The sequence below is a fragment of the Aedes albopictus genome, chromosome 1 (genome assembly GCF_035046485.1).
Source record: "Aedes albopictus strain Foshan chromosome 1, AalbF5, whole genome shotgun sequence".
Taxonomy (NCBI): domain Eukaryota; kingdom Metazoa; phylum Arthropoda; class Insecta; order Diptera; family Culicidae; genus Aedes; species Aedes albopictus.
In genome coordinates, this window is record NC_085136.1 from 104,130,498 (window position 1) to 104,144,149 (window position 13,652).

Here is a 13,652-nt window from a genome sequence, read left to right on the forward strand (position 1 = left end):
TCATAATGCAACTTATTTCCATTATGCAACTAATTTCAGTTGCATTATGAACTAGTACGGAAAAGTAGGTCATTATGATACTGAAACGAGTAAATAACATTATAGTTAAAATTATGATACTGAATTGCATAAAATAGTTTTCGGTCGTTTTGAAACTTAGTGTTGCTGATAACAATTTTAGATTGTTCGGTTCTATCCACAGATAACAGATGTATGCCCAAGCGAAACAAAAACACGCGAAAATTTTTCAAGCAAAAATCTAAGCAGGCTAAATGTTCGTAACAAAATGTGCTTTCCAGACCAATGCACTGCATCGTTTAAATCAAGAATCCTCACATGGCTTTATGTACGGGAATCCCGAAAAGTCTAGGATTATTTCATGGGAATCCTGCAGCGAGCCCCAGGAAATTATCTCGTCTCTGCTCGGAAACTTTAGCACAGACAAACAGACGCAACATTGGCTTTTCGTTAAGTGGATTTCATATCACCAGCATAGAGATATCACATTTTCTATCGTAATCGTCGCAAGTTTTCAACGATTATTTTGAAAACAAAATGTCAAATCGTCGGTTAAGCTGAAGACAAAGTTTGCTTCACTAATACAAATGAATGCTTTGGATTGTGTACCATTGAAGGTTTCACGCAGTATGAAGCCAGATGAAGTTCTTCAGATAATCCTGTTTTTAATTTCTATTTGTCTGTGGCTTTCCTCGGCGAAGTTGAACATGGCCAGCAATGGCAGTTTTCATACTTTTTCTCCTCTAACCATCGATTGAATGACTGTTCTTTTCCAAACAGCTTTCCATGAGCAAATTAAAATGATAGTTATAAATTTTACAATATAAAAACTAACCGTATTCAATCTACAAATTACTTCGTTACCGTGCAAAGCAAGGTGCCGTATAAAAAGCCAAAGTCCGAGGAAATATTACTGGTCGAGTGTTAGGTCCAATTGTCTGTGCACATAAATTCTCAAAGACTCTCTTTTTGGTCTTCCCAAGCGACAATCTTCATCGGTCGCGGAACAGCAACAACGCGGAGATAACGAATTGTCGCTCGCATGGTATAAACCCTATAAGACTGTACTGTCCCGACTGCCGTAATCCGTAGTCGGAGTGTGAACTTCAAACCGAATGCATCAGAATTCGGGTCCTGCTAGTGGTAATCTCTATTTGTCCAACGTTTCGGCACTGTTGGACGACGCCTTCTTCAAGAAAAAAAAAGAGATAAATAAATCAATTTGATCCTATTAGCCAGAAAAGCCGTTAAGCCCTAGAGCATTGATTAAAGTCGAATCTTAGATCAAGTTTAGACTATTTTTGATTGATGAATTCTGTAGTTGGAGGATGAGTCGACCGTTGAACATCCTTATCACGTTGCAGTTTGCCTGGTTCGGGCTGGCCTCTGAGATATATGGTGAGTATCAGGACCTCAGAGATGTAAGTTTCGCCAAACATCTAACGAGTGCTTTGCTTGTAGAGGGCCTCATATGTACCTTGCCGGATGGAGAAACTAATGGAACGTGTCGTCAAGAGACGAGTTGTCTCTATTTGAAGACCGTTCTACAGAAAGACTGGAAGACGTGCTCGCTCGATGCAAGTTCTAGGATTTTCTGCTGTCCGGAGAAGCAACCAATCGTCCTTCAAGATGGGCAAGTTCGCTCCAAATACAAAAGTGATGAAATGTGTGCAAGTTTTGCGGAAATGCCTGGAACCGCAAATCACATTTTAAGTGGGATAGAAGCCGAAATTGAGGATTTTCCTTATCTGGGTGCCCTAGCATTAGTGGATGACAGCGATGCAACGAATGGAGCAAAGTACGGTTGCGGAGCAAGTCTTATTTCGGATCGATTCGTTCTGACGGCCGCAAGTTGCGTTATCGACAAAAGAGTTGATCACGTTCGGTTTGGAACGCTGACCCTCGAGGATGTTGTTGGCGAAGGACCAGTAATTATTGGCATCCAGAGTATCATCATCTATCCTCTTTACTACGGGCGCCGTACCGCTAGAAATGATATAGCTTTGATCGAGTTGAATCGCGCGGTAGTTGAAGACTTCTTGATACCAGCATGTTTATATACGGAACCTGACGACCCCTTGCCGAGTGTACCGTTGACAATTGCTGGATGGGGAAGTACCGATTCTAATGATGCGGAAATGTCCCCCGTCTTACTGAAGGCTCAGGTGTCGATCTACGAGCGAGATAAATGCAACTCTGTGCTGAAAAGAGACTCGAATCGGTTCAGAAAAGCTGGACTATACAGCGGACAGCTGTGTGTCCTTGGTAAAAGTGACGGTGGCCTTAAGAACGCACCATGCGTCGGCGATGCTGGAGGGCCGTTAGAATTATCCGTTGGACGTAGGAAGTATATTGTGGGTATTACGTCCTCTGGTAAGGTATGCGGTACGATGTTTCCCAGTATATATACCCGTGTATCACAGTACATCGGATGGATTGAGTCCATTGTTTGGCCTTAATAAAGATAGTGAGCACTTATTTTAATACCATCTTTTATTATAAATCTGTGGTGATATCGCAGTAGCCTGTGCGTGTGTTGCGTATGTGGACGTTTTGAACTGCCAGTATTTTCGCTTCCGGTAATTTTTAGTTCGGCTTATGGATACCGGAAGCAACTTCGCACTGGTTGATGACGTTGCTCTCTTAGCGCAACGGCGTTCTGCAAACAAGCGTTAGATTGGTATTTAGCAGGACATCGCAGCAGAGGCAGACCCAGAGGCTCATGGCGGCGCAGCCTCCCCGAGCAGAGGAGAATAGCAAGTTTATAACTACGAAATCACTTAACCTGTTTTTATATCTTGTTTTGTTATTATTAAATTATCAAGACATAGCTTTTCCATAACAAATTTTGTTGGACAATCTCATTTTGTTATAATGAAGCTATTGATATACATTAACTAAATTACATTTAAATAACATGTTTTGTTGAAGAACAAGTTTAGTTATTGTTGTACTATTGATCAACTTATCAGCAATAGCGCAACAGTAACAAGTTTTGAAATCACAGCAACAATTCGACCATTATGACCTGTCCCTTTATGTTGTTCCATTTTTCTATTCAGTTGAAAAGGAAATTCCTGAACGACTCCTTTTAAGAATTCCTTAAATAATTTTCGGATAAGCGCTTGCAAGTTCTGGAGGAACCTTTCGAAAAATCCCTGGAGAAGTCTTCAAGAGAACTACTGGCGCAATTTTCTTAGAAATTCCGAAGTTAATTCTTCGAAGCAATTATTAGGATTCTTGGCAGAATCTTTTGAAAACTCCTGCAGAATCCTTCGGAAAAACTCATGGTGAAACCCTCACAGAAATTTTCAGAGAAATCTTAAGATGAACTTCAGGACTAATGATCACAGGAAATTCTGAAGAAACCCCTGAAGGGATTCTATGCAGGATTCTGGAGGAATTTCTAGAGGAGTCTTCGAAAATCCATGAAAGATTCCGTCAAAGAATTCTCGGAGAAATTTCTGGAAGATTTTTGGAGTCATTTATGAACAACTTCATGACCAAATCTGTCGACAAATTTTTGGAAGAATTTTATGACAAAGTCATTTGATAAGGATATAAGGACTTTTTGACGGAATCCTTAGAGAAATAAATAGTGGAATTTTAGAAAAAAATATTGCAAACATTTCTGGTGAAAGTCCTGTAGGAGAAATTGTAGCAAATTTTTTGGAGGAATTCTTGTAGAATCCAGGAGGAATATTCGACATAATTTTTGAATCCAGATCTTTCCAGGAAAATTGTAATAATCTGTACAATATTTCCAATATCCCAAAAAAATTCTGCAAATCTGTTGAGCATTCTAAAAATACTGAAAAAAAAACAAAGGTCACGCGTGCTCCGAAAACAATTAAAGTATAACAGTTTATAAAGTACAGGTGGAAATCGAAGCTCGTCGTATTTGATAATATAGAAATTACTAAAGTTCGAATATATTGCGACTTCAAATCTCTTAGAATAAATTAAAAGCTGAATATAGTATTTTTCGATCATTTGAAAATATTTCTTACGTCAGAGTGATGAATTTCATGTTATTGGCGGGTTTGTGAGACAAAGCGAATAATTTTATATAATAAGTATTATAACCTATTTAGTAACGAGTTTGGTATCATAGCAAATTCTGCTCTCCGATTATTGATAATATTATTAATATCAGAATGTGTTATTGACATATTTTCCGAATTCACTGTTATTAAGTTGTTATTGAAACTAACAAAACAAGTTATTGAAATGGTTTTCCAGGAACATTTTTTGTTATGGAATTTGTTATTTTGCCGCTTATGACAGACAAGGTTATAACACAATATGTTATGGTAATAACATAAAAATAATTGATTTTATTATTCAGTTATTTTGCCCAAATAACACAGCTCCTTATGCTGTTGTTATTCCCTTCTGCTCGGGATCAACAACGAAATCAAGCAAGACGACAGAAATTTGATCTGGCCACAGGTCAAGGCGATGGCAGGCAATCGCCCAGGATGGAGATCTTTCAATTCGACTCTCTGTACCACCGTGTGTGCTCAGAACTGAAAGTACGTAAGTAGACGCAACTCTGTACAAGCGATACGACACCGCTTCCAAATTGTCACAGCCCAGTTAGAAATGCCTCGGGCATATCATGAACGACGCCAGTAACTTCCTTATTACGGCATACTGGTCTTGTTTTGTAACTGAAACGGTACACGCTTAGGTAACTACGCACTGTAGTGTCCGGAGGGACAACTCCGAGCACACCAGCCGAATCCTGCAGCCAAACGCACGCCAACGAGGAGGAGCGATTCCTTCTCGCACAAAATGCTTTACACGGAAAAATATTATAACCCAAAGAATAAGTTTTAAAAACTCAAATTTGGCTAAACTGCTTAAAGTTTTAACTCAAAGTTGGGTTGTTTTCTCCCTCGCCCCACCGCAATGTTGTCGAAAACAAAGAGAGAAGCATCGACGCATCCGCTGCTCTTCCGTGGAAGAAGTCAAATTTGGGTTTTCTTGAATTAACCTAAATTTGCGTCATTTGAGGCCTCCGTTGGGTGAAAATAACTTACCACTGGGTTGATTTTTTTGCCGCTCTCAAACGAGAACTACTCACTCACCACTTTCGCTGTTTAACGCAAATTTGAGTTATTCCACGGAAGACCGGGATTGCGTCAAAACAACTTAAATTTGGGTTGATTTGTAGTACAGTGTACAAGACTGTGGTGCATCACCACAACTGACGCTATATGCCCTATTAATCTTTTTCTCTCTATCTCTCTCAACCCCTACATTCTCCCCCTGTGCTACTCTCTAATTGTTTTAAAAATTCAAAACGTTAGAATAAAAAAAACAATTAAAAATGTATGATTTTCTACCAACATTATAAACCTGCATTGAACATTATTGAAGCACAACTTATAATTGTTTTCGTTAGAAAACAAAAGTAATAAAATCGATCATCGTCATTGCATTTTCTTAATTTCCAACCAATTTGTTAGACACCTTGATTAAATCTTTTTATATTTATTTTAAACCTTTGGCATTGTTATGCAAATCTTTTATAAGCTTTTTGCGACCTTTTGGTAAGTTAGCTTTCCAAAAGCCCATTTGTTATTCAGATCCTTTAAAGTAAGCTTTTCATTATGATCATCATCCTCCATCATCATCATTATCATGCTACTTATTCTACATTCGTCATTTCTCATACTTCACCTTACATCCTGCATCCTCTATTTTACATCATTCATCAACATCATAATCATCATCATCATCCTTCATTCTTCATCCTGCATCCTTCACCCTTCATCCTTCAACCATAATCCTGCATACTTCATTACCATTATCATAATCATCATCATTCTTCATCTTTCATCATCCTTTATCCCAATACTTCATCCTGCATCATCATCATATATATATTTATAGATATACTTTATCCTTCATCTTACATCCTATATCCTTTATACTTCATCCAACATCTTTCCTTTATCTTTCATCTTTCATCCTACATCGTATATCCTTCTTCCTTCGTCCTAAATCTTTCTTCCTTCATCATATATTCTTCACCCTTCATCTTCATCATCATTATCATGCCGTATCATTAATCTTAATCATCATCATCCTTCATCCTACATCATATATCCTTCATTCTCCATCCTACATCCTTCTTCCTTCATCATACATTCTTCATCCTTCATCCTACAACATAAATTCTTTATCCTTCATCTTCCATCCTACGTACTTCATCCTACATCATCTATTCTTTACCCTCTTCATCTTCCATTCACATCATCATCACCATCATCCTATATCCTTCATACTTCATCATCATAATCATTATCATCATCATCATCCTTAATCCTTTATCCTACATCCTATATTCTACAGCCTACACCTACATCTTTCTTCCTTCATCCTACATTCTTCATACTTCATCCTACATCATCTACTCTTTGTTCTTCATCTTTCATTCTTCATTCTTTATCCTTCATCCTTTGCCCTTCATCCTTCATTCTTTATCCTTCATCCTTTATCCTTCATCCTTCACCATTATCATAATCATATTCATTATCATCATTATCATCATCATTCATCCTACATCCTACATTCTTCATCACTCATCCCAGCACATTTCATCCTACATCCTTTATACTTCATCCTTCATGTTTCATCTTTCATCATCCTTCATCCTACATACTTCATCCTTCATCGTCATCGCCATTATTCTACATCCTTCATCCTTTATCCTTCATCTTACGTCCTATATCCTTCATACTTCATCCAACATCTTTCCTTTATCTTTCATCTTTCATCCTACATCCTATATCTTTCTTTCTTAATCCTTCATCTTACTTCCTTCATCCTACATACTTCTTCCTTCATCATACATTCTTCATCATCATCATCGCCATCATTCTACATCCTTTATCCTTCATCTCACATCCTGTATCCTTCATACTTCATCTAACAACTTTCCTCTATCTTTCATCCTACATCATATATCCTTCCTTCTTCATCCTACATCTATCTTCCTTCATCATACATTCTTCATCCTTCATCATACAAAATTAATTCTTTATCCTTAATCTTGGGGCAAGACACTGTGCTGGAGAGTACATTTTCCTTCACAGGGCTGCTCAGAATTCCTCCGGATTGCTCCCGTTTTTGCTTGGGTGTTGCCTGATTCATCGCCAAATCAAAACAATATTGCCCGATATCTCGCCTTTCTTGCAGTTTTAGGGGTGTTTTTCAACAAATTTCGTCGATCATTGGTGAAAAGAGTTACTCAGAATTTCTCAGAGTTACTCTTGTTTGCACAGTGTCTTGCCCCTAGTCCTTAATCTTCTATCCTTCATACTTCATCCTACATCATTCATTCTTTATCCTCTTCATCTTTCATTCACATCATCACTACCAGCATCCTGTATCCTTCATATTTCATCATCGTAATCATCATAATCATTATCATCATCACCATTTTCCTTAATCCTACATCCTACATTCTTCATCTTATATACTTCAGTCTTCATCCTACATCTTTCTTTCTTCATCCTACATTCTTCATCCTTGATCATCATCATCATCGCCATCATTCTACATCCTTTATCCTCCATCTCACATCCTGCATCCTTCACACTTCATCTAACAACTTTCCTCTATCTTTCATCCTACATCATATATCCTTCCTTCTTCATCCTACATCTATCTTCCTTCATCATACATTCATCATCCTTCATCCTACAACATTAATTCTTTATCCTTCATCCTACATCATCCATTCTTTATACTCTTCATCTTCCATTCACATCATCATCACCAGCATCCTGTATCCTGCAAACTTCATCAACATAATCATCATGATCATTATCATCATCATCATTTTCCTTAATCCTACATCCTACATTCTTCATCTTATATACTTCAGTCTTCGTCCTACATCTTTCTTCCTTCATCCTACATTCTTCATCCTTGATCATCATCATCATCGCCATCATTCTACATCCTTTATCCTTCATCTCACATCCTGTAACCTTCATACTTCATCCAACAACTCTCCTCTATCTTTCATCCTACATCTTATTATATCCTTCACTCTTCATCCTACATCTATTTTCCTTCATCCTACATTTTTCATCCTTCATCATCATCATCATCACCTTCATTCTACATCCTTTATCCTTCATCTTACATCCTATATCCTTCATACTTCATCATCATAATCATCATAATCATTATCATCATCACCATTTTCCGTAATCCTTCATCCTACATTCTTAATCTTATATACTTCAGTCTTCATCCTACATCTTTCTTCCTTCATCCTATATTCTTCATCCTTGATCATCATCATCATCGCCATCATTCTACATCCTTTACCCTTCATCTCACATCCTGTATCCTTCATACTTCATCTAACAACTTTCCTCTATCTTTCATCCTACATCATATATCCTCTCTTCTTCATCCTACACAGCTAGTTTCGATTACCGACTTCGGTAATTTTTTTACTGGGTTTTTGAACTGCTGATCACCCAGTAGTTTTTTCGTTACCGAACGAACCCAGTAAATTGAAAAATCGTACAGTTGTCAAAATATACCGAAAAAGTCAGTACATTTTGTGACAAACTTTTACTGGCTTTTCAGTAAATTTTTTGTTTATGTTGTTTTACCGAATTCCCCGGTTTCCCAAAAGGTTCGGCCCAGCTCCCCGATCTTCCAAGTTCATACAATGCTATTTTGGATTGATCTTCATTGCGCTTTTTCTTTTATCACTAAGTAGAATGGAAAATCAGCGACGGATGGATAGGATTTAAATACGGGATAAAACCATTAAAGCTTCAATGTTTTTCGGTGAGAATTTGTCAGCCTTGATGCAAGCGACACTGTACGTAGCGACATGAAGCTGAACGAATGCATCTGAAAAACCTCACAAGAGAAGCCTCAGAATCAGTTTCATGAGACCGTGATTCCATACGAAATTGATGCCGTTCGCTGATTTTCCATTGCTTACCTAGACGACGAAAATAAAACGCTTCACTTCCTGATAGAACCGCGATTCCTATCTTGCTTTAGTCAAACTTTGCTGCTGCCGCTGCTGCTAGATTCTATCTTCATCGTTTGACAGTTGTTTGGAGGGTCAGTGCGATGTTTTGATTTTCTTTTACAAAAACTCAGTAAAATTTTATCAATTACCGAAAATCGGTTCTGGTGTTTACTGGCTTATGGTTCATTTCGGCAAACGATCATGTTTACCGTATAATGAGTTATTCTCTTTACCATACTCAGTGAAATGCAAATAATTCTACTGAATATCGGTATCTTTGCATTTTTCATGCAGAGTCGCAATTTTATTGAATTACGATTCGAGTTCGGTAAAGAAAACTACCGAACACTTAAATCCAAAATAAGTGTGTACATCTATCTTCCTTCATCATACATTCATCATCCTTCATCCTACAACATTAATTCTTTATCCTTCATCCTACATCATCCATTCTTTATACTCTTCATCTACCATTCACATCATCATCACCAGCATCCTGTATCCTTCATACTTCATCATCATCATCATCATAATCTTTATCATCATCATCCTTAATCCTTCATCTTACATCCCATATCCTACATCCTACATTCTACATCTTATATCCTTCAGTCTTCATCCTAAATCTTTCTTCCTTCATCCTACATTCTTCATCTTTGATCATCATCATCATCGCCATCATTCTACATCCTTTATCCTTCATCTCACATCCTGTATCCTTCATACTTCATCCAACAACTTTCCTCTATCGTTCATGCTACATCATATATCCTTCCTTCTTCATCCTACATCTTTCTTCCTTCATCCTACATTTTTCATTCTCACCATCATCACCATCATTCTACATCCTTTATCCTTTATCCTTCATCTTCCTTTCATCATCACCATTTTCCTTAATCCTACATCATACATTCTTCATCTTATATCCTTCAGTCTTCATCCTACATCTTTCTTCCTTCATCCTACATTCTTCATCCTTGATCATTATCATCATCGCCATCATTCTACATCCTTTATCCTTCATCTCACATCCTGTATTCTGTATCCTTCATACTTCATCCAACAACTTTCCTCTATCATTCATCCTTCATCATATATCCTTCATTCTTCATCCTACATCTATCTTCCTTCATCCTACATTTTTTCATCCTTCATCATCATCATTATCATCCTTAATCCTTCATCCCATATCCTACATCCTACATCTTATATCCTTCAGTCTTCATCCCAAATCTTTCTTCCTTCATCCTTGATCATCATCATCATCGCCATCATTTTACATCCTTTATCCTTCATCTCACATCCTGTATCCTTCATACTTCATCTAACAACTTTCCTCTATCTTTCATTCTACATAATATATCCTCCCTTCTTCATCCTACATCTATCTTCCTTCATCATACATTCATCATCCTTCATCCTACAACATTAATTCTTTATCCTTCATCCTACATCATCCATTCTTTATCCTCTTCATCTTCCATTCACATCATCATCACCAGCATCCTGTATTCTTCATACTTCATCATCATAATCATCATAATCATTATCATCATCATCCTTAATCCTTCATCCTACATCCCATATCCTACATTCTACATCTTATATCCTTCAGTCTTCATCCTAAATCTTTCTTCCTTCATCCTTGATCATCATCATCATCGCCATCATTCTACATCCTTTATCCTTCATCTCACATCCTGTATCCTTCATACTTCTTCCAACAACTTTCCTCTATCTTTCATCCTACATCATATACCCTTCTTTCTTCATCCTACATCTTTCTTCCTTCATCCTACATTTTTCATTCTCATCATCATCACCATCATTCTACATCCTTTATCCTTCATCTTCCTTTCTACATCTTCCACCCTACATTATCATCATAAACATCCTTTAACCTAAATTCACTTGACTGTCGCAGCTTACCCTCTCGGGGGAATTCGCTTTACTGTTGCAGCTTACCCTCTCGGGGGAATTCGCTGTTAGCTTACCCTCTCGGGGGAATTCGCTTTACTGTTGCAGCTTACCCTCTCGGGGGAATTCGCTGTTAGCTTACCCTCTCGGGGGAATTCGCTTTACTGTTGCAGCTTACCCTCTCAGGGGAATTCGCTGTTAGCTTACCCTCTCGGGGGAATTCGCTTTACTGTTGCAGCTTACCCTCTCGGGGGAATTCGCTGTTAGCTTACCCTCTCGGGGGAATTCGCTTTACTGTTGCAGCTTACCCTCTCGGGGGAATTTGCTTTTCTGTTACCAAATATTTCATTTCTGCCGCTCTTCTTCGGTAATTACAACTAATAAAGCCTTGAATCAAACTACATACACATATACACAAGTTCACAAAAACATCAACGAAGGACCTTTTTTATGTGTTATTTATACATAGAATGTACCAACCCCACTCCATCCTGTTACAACGAGCCATTCGGTCTTACACCTACAAACCACCGAAAACTAACACAATGCTCCAAATGAAAACGAAGCTGCAAATCCTGTCATCTCCATCCACTATCCACATGCAAATTTTAACAGTGGGCCAAATAATTGCCAACATCTCCTATCCAGAGAACATCCAGCGACCACTCGGTGACCGACCGCTACCAAAGTCACGCCATGAAACCAATGCCTGAACTCGGCATGAAAAAAAAATAAAGAAAACCGTTCACCAGCCCATCAAGCAGCAAATGACAAATAAACAATCATAGCAGGACGGAACCGCAACCCGTCACTGTCTCATCGACAAGACCAGCTCCGTCAATCAACAAACAAGCAAGATGGACCAACCAGTGGTCTTAGCCAGTCGTCAAGACAAGTTCAAAGAAAAAAAAAAAAATCAACAAACAAATCCAAAAACAAAAATCACCCTGCACCGACTGCACCAGCCCCACACGCCGCCGGCACATACCTGCAGCTACGGAAGCCAAACACTGGATTTAATCCACAACACAAACGGACACCCTGTCCCGCTTTCAGTCGCCGTCGCCGCCACTTCTCCATCTCGAGGCCACAAAACCACAACACGGGAGCTTACCTACCGGCTGTGCCATTGTAGTGTCCGGAGGGACACCTCCGAGCACACCAGCCGAATCCTGCAGCCAAACGCACGCCAACGAGGAGGAGCGATTCCTTCTCGCACAAAATGCTTTACAAGACTGACGTTTCATTTCATGTTGATCGTTTGCTTTGTTTTTCCGGTGGTGCATCACCACAACTGACGCTATATGCCCTATTAATCTTTTTCTCTCTATCTCTCTCAACCCCTACACGCACAAGAGAGCTGGTAGCGAGCTTGGTAGCGACGGCAATCTATCCTCTTAGTAAGGTCGGGTGACGCTGACTTGAAACGGCGGATGGGCTAATGTCAGCGCTGTCGTCCGTCCCATAAAACCTGACCTGTACCCAGCTTAGGCAACTAACTGGGTGGAAGTAAGTTCACTGACTAACGCTGATCCGTCTCTGAGCTCCGTGTCCATAAGGGCCTGGGTCAACCCTCGGGTGGCCTTCCTGCTTGCATAGATAACCACCAGGATCATTGGCGAATACTTCATTTGCAATGAGGGACAGCGGCTCTAAGAGGGGCCCAACAGAAATGATGACTACTAAATTCACGAACAACAATAATGTGATCGAGAGTGGATAGGCAGAGGGAACGGCGTTGAACCCGTTCGCGCGAGGAGGACTGGCGAGATCGCTACTACGAGGAGCTGGTGTACCCACTAGCGAGCGGGCGGTAGGAGGTTCAACGGAAGGAGCACAAGGCGGCGCAGCACCGGCCGAGGAAGCGTAGATGACTGGCGCGTACCTCACGCAGGCGGTGAACCACAACAGGAGCCGTCTACCAAAGATGTTGCGTTGGTATACAATAGTGTGTTACCTCTGTGATAGGTCCCAATCCCAATTTTGCATTTTTCTTTTTGTTTTTTTCTTCGTTTTCTTGTTTGTTTTCATTTGTAAATAATTATGCTTAAGTACTAGAACAAATAAACCAGACCTGTAAATATGTAAATACTTTCCTATACTCCTTTCCTATGATACCAGTTACTTTAAACTTCCTGTAAATAATAAAACCATATGAATTTGCTAAAATGAAATAAAATAAATAAATTTGAATTTGAATTTCCGTGCCCTATCATCCCCCTGGTATCTCAACGCTAAACCATTCCCTATCCTATGTAAATATTCATCATGGCGCGCGGTACCAACTTTCCGGAGACAAACCCTCCCGGGAAATGTTCTCCTATGCTTGGAATTTGCGGAGTCAGCGAATGCCTTATAAGCCTAAGCAAGCTCAGGCCAAGGCCCCTTTTTGGTAACAAAATTCCAACAGTTTAAACGTTCCGTTATCTCAAAAGTTTTATTCCACTCCCCTCAGGAACAAAATTCATAAAGTGAGTGCAGTACAAATTTCTGCCAGTGATTTCGGTGAAACGTTTTGTTACCGAGAGTGATCAAGAAGCTGCGACATCCAGCAGTCTGGTGCAACGGACGAATTTCCCGCCAGCCCCCGGATAGCAAAGGACAGCGAACCGCCACCGTCAAAACGCAGGTGAAGCTGCCGTTATCCAGAGCTCCAACCCGGCCGTCGCCATAGCTGTCGGCAAGCATTCCGGCCCGC

At 39.4% G+C, this 13,652-nt stretch overlaps 1 protein-coding gene across 1 annotated transcript; it reads left to right on the top strand.

The window, feature by feature from the left end:
* Positions 1-976: 976 nt before the first annotated feature.
* LOC115256661 (serine protease persephone) lies at positions 977-2,592 on the top strand. The gene is made up of 2 exons (XM_062846114.1): positions 977-1,416; positions 1,480-2,592. Exons 1-2 carry the CDS (start codon positions 1,347-1,349, stop codon positions 2,475-2,477), a joined length of 1,068 nt encoding a protein of 355 aa, XP_062702098.1. The 5' UTR covers positions 977-1,346; the 3' UTR covers positions 2,478-2,592.
* The last annotated feature ends 11,060 nt before the right edge of the window (positions 2,593-13,652 follow it).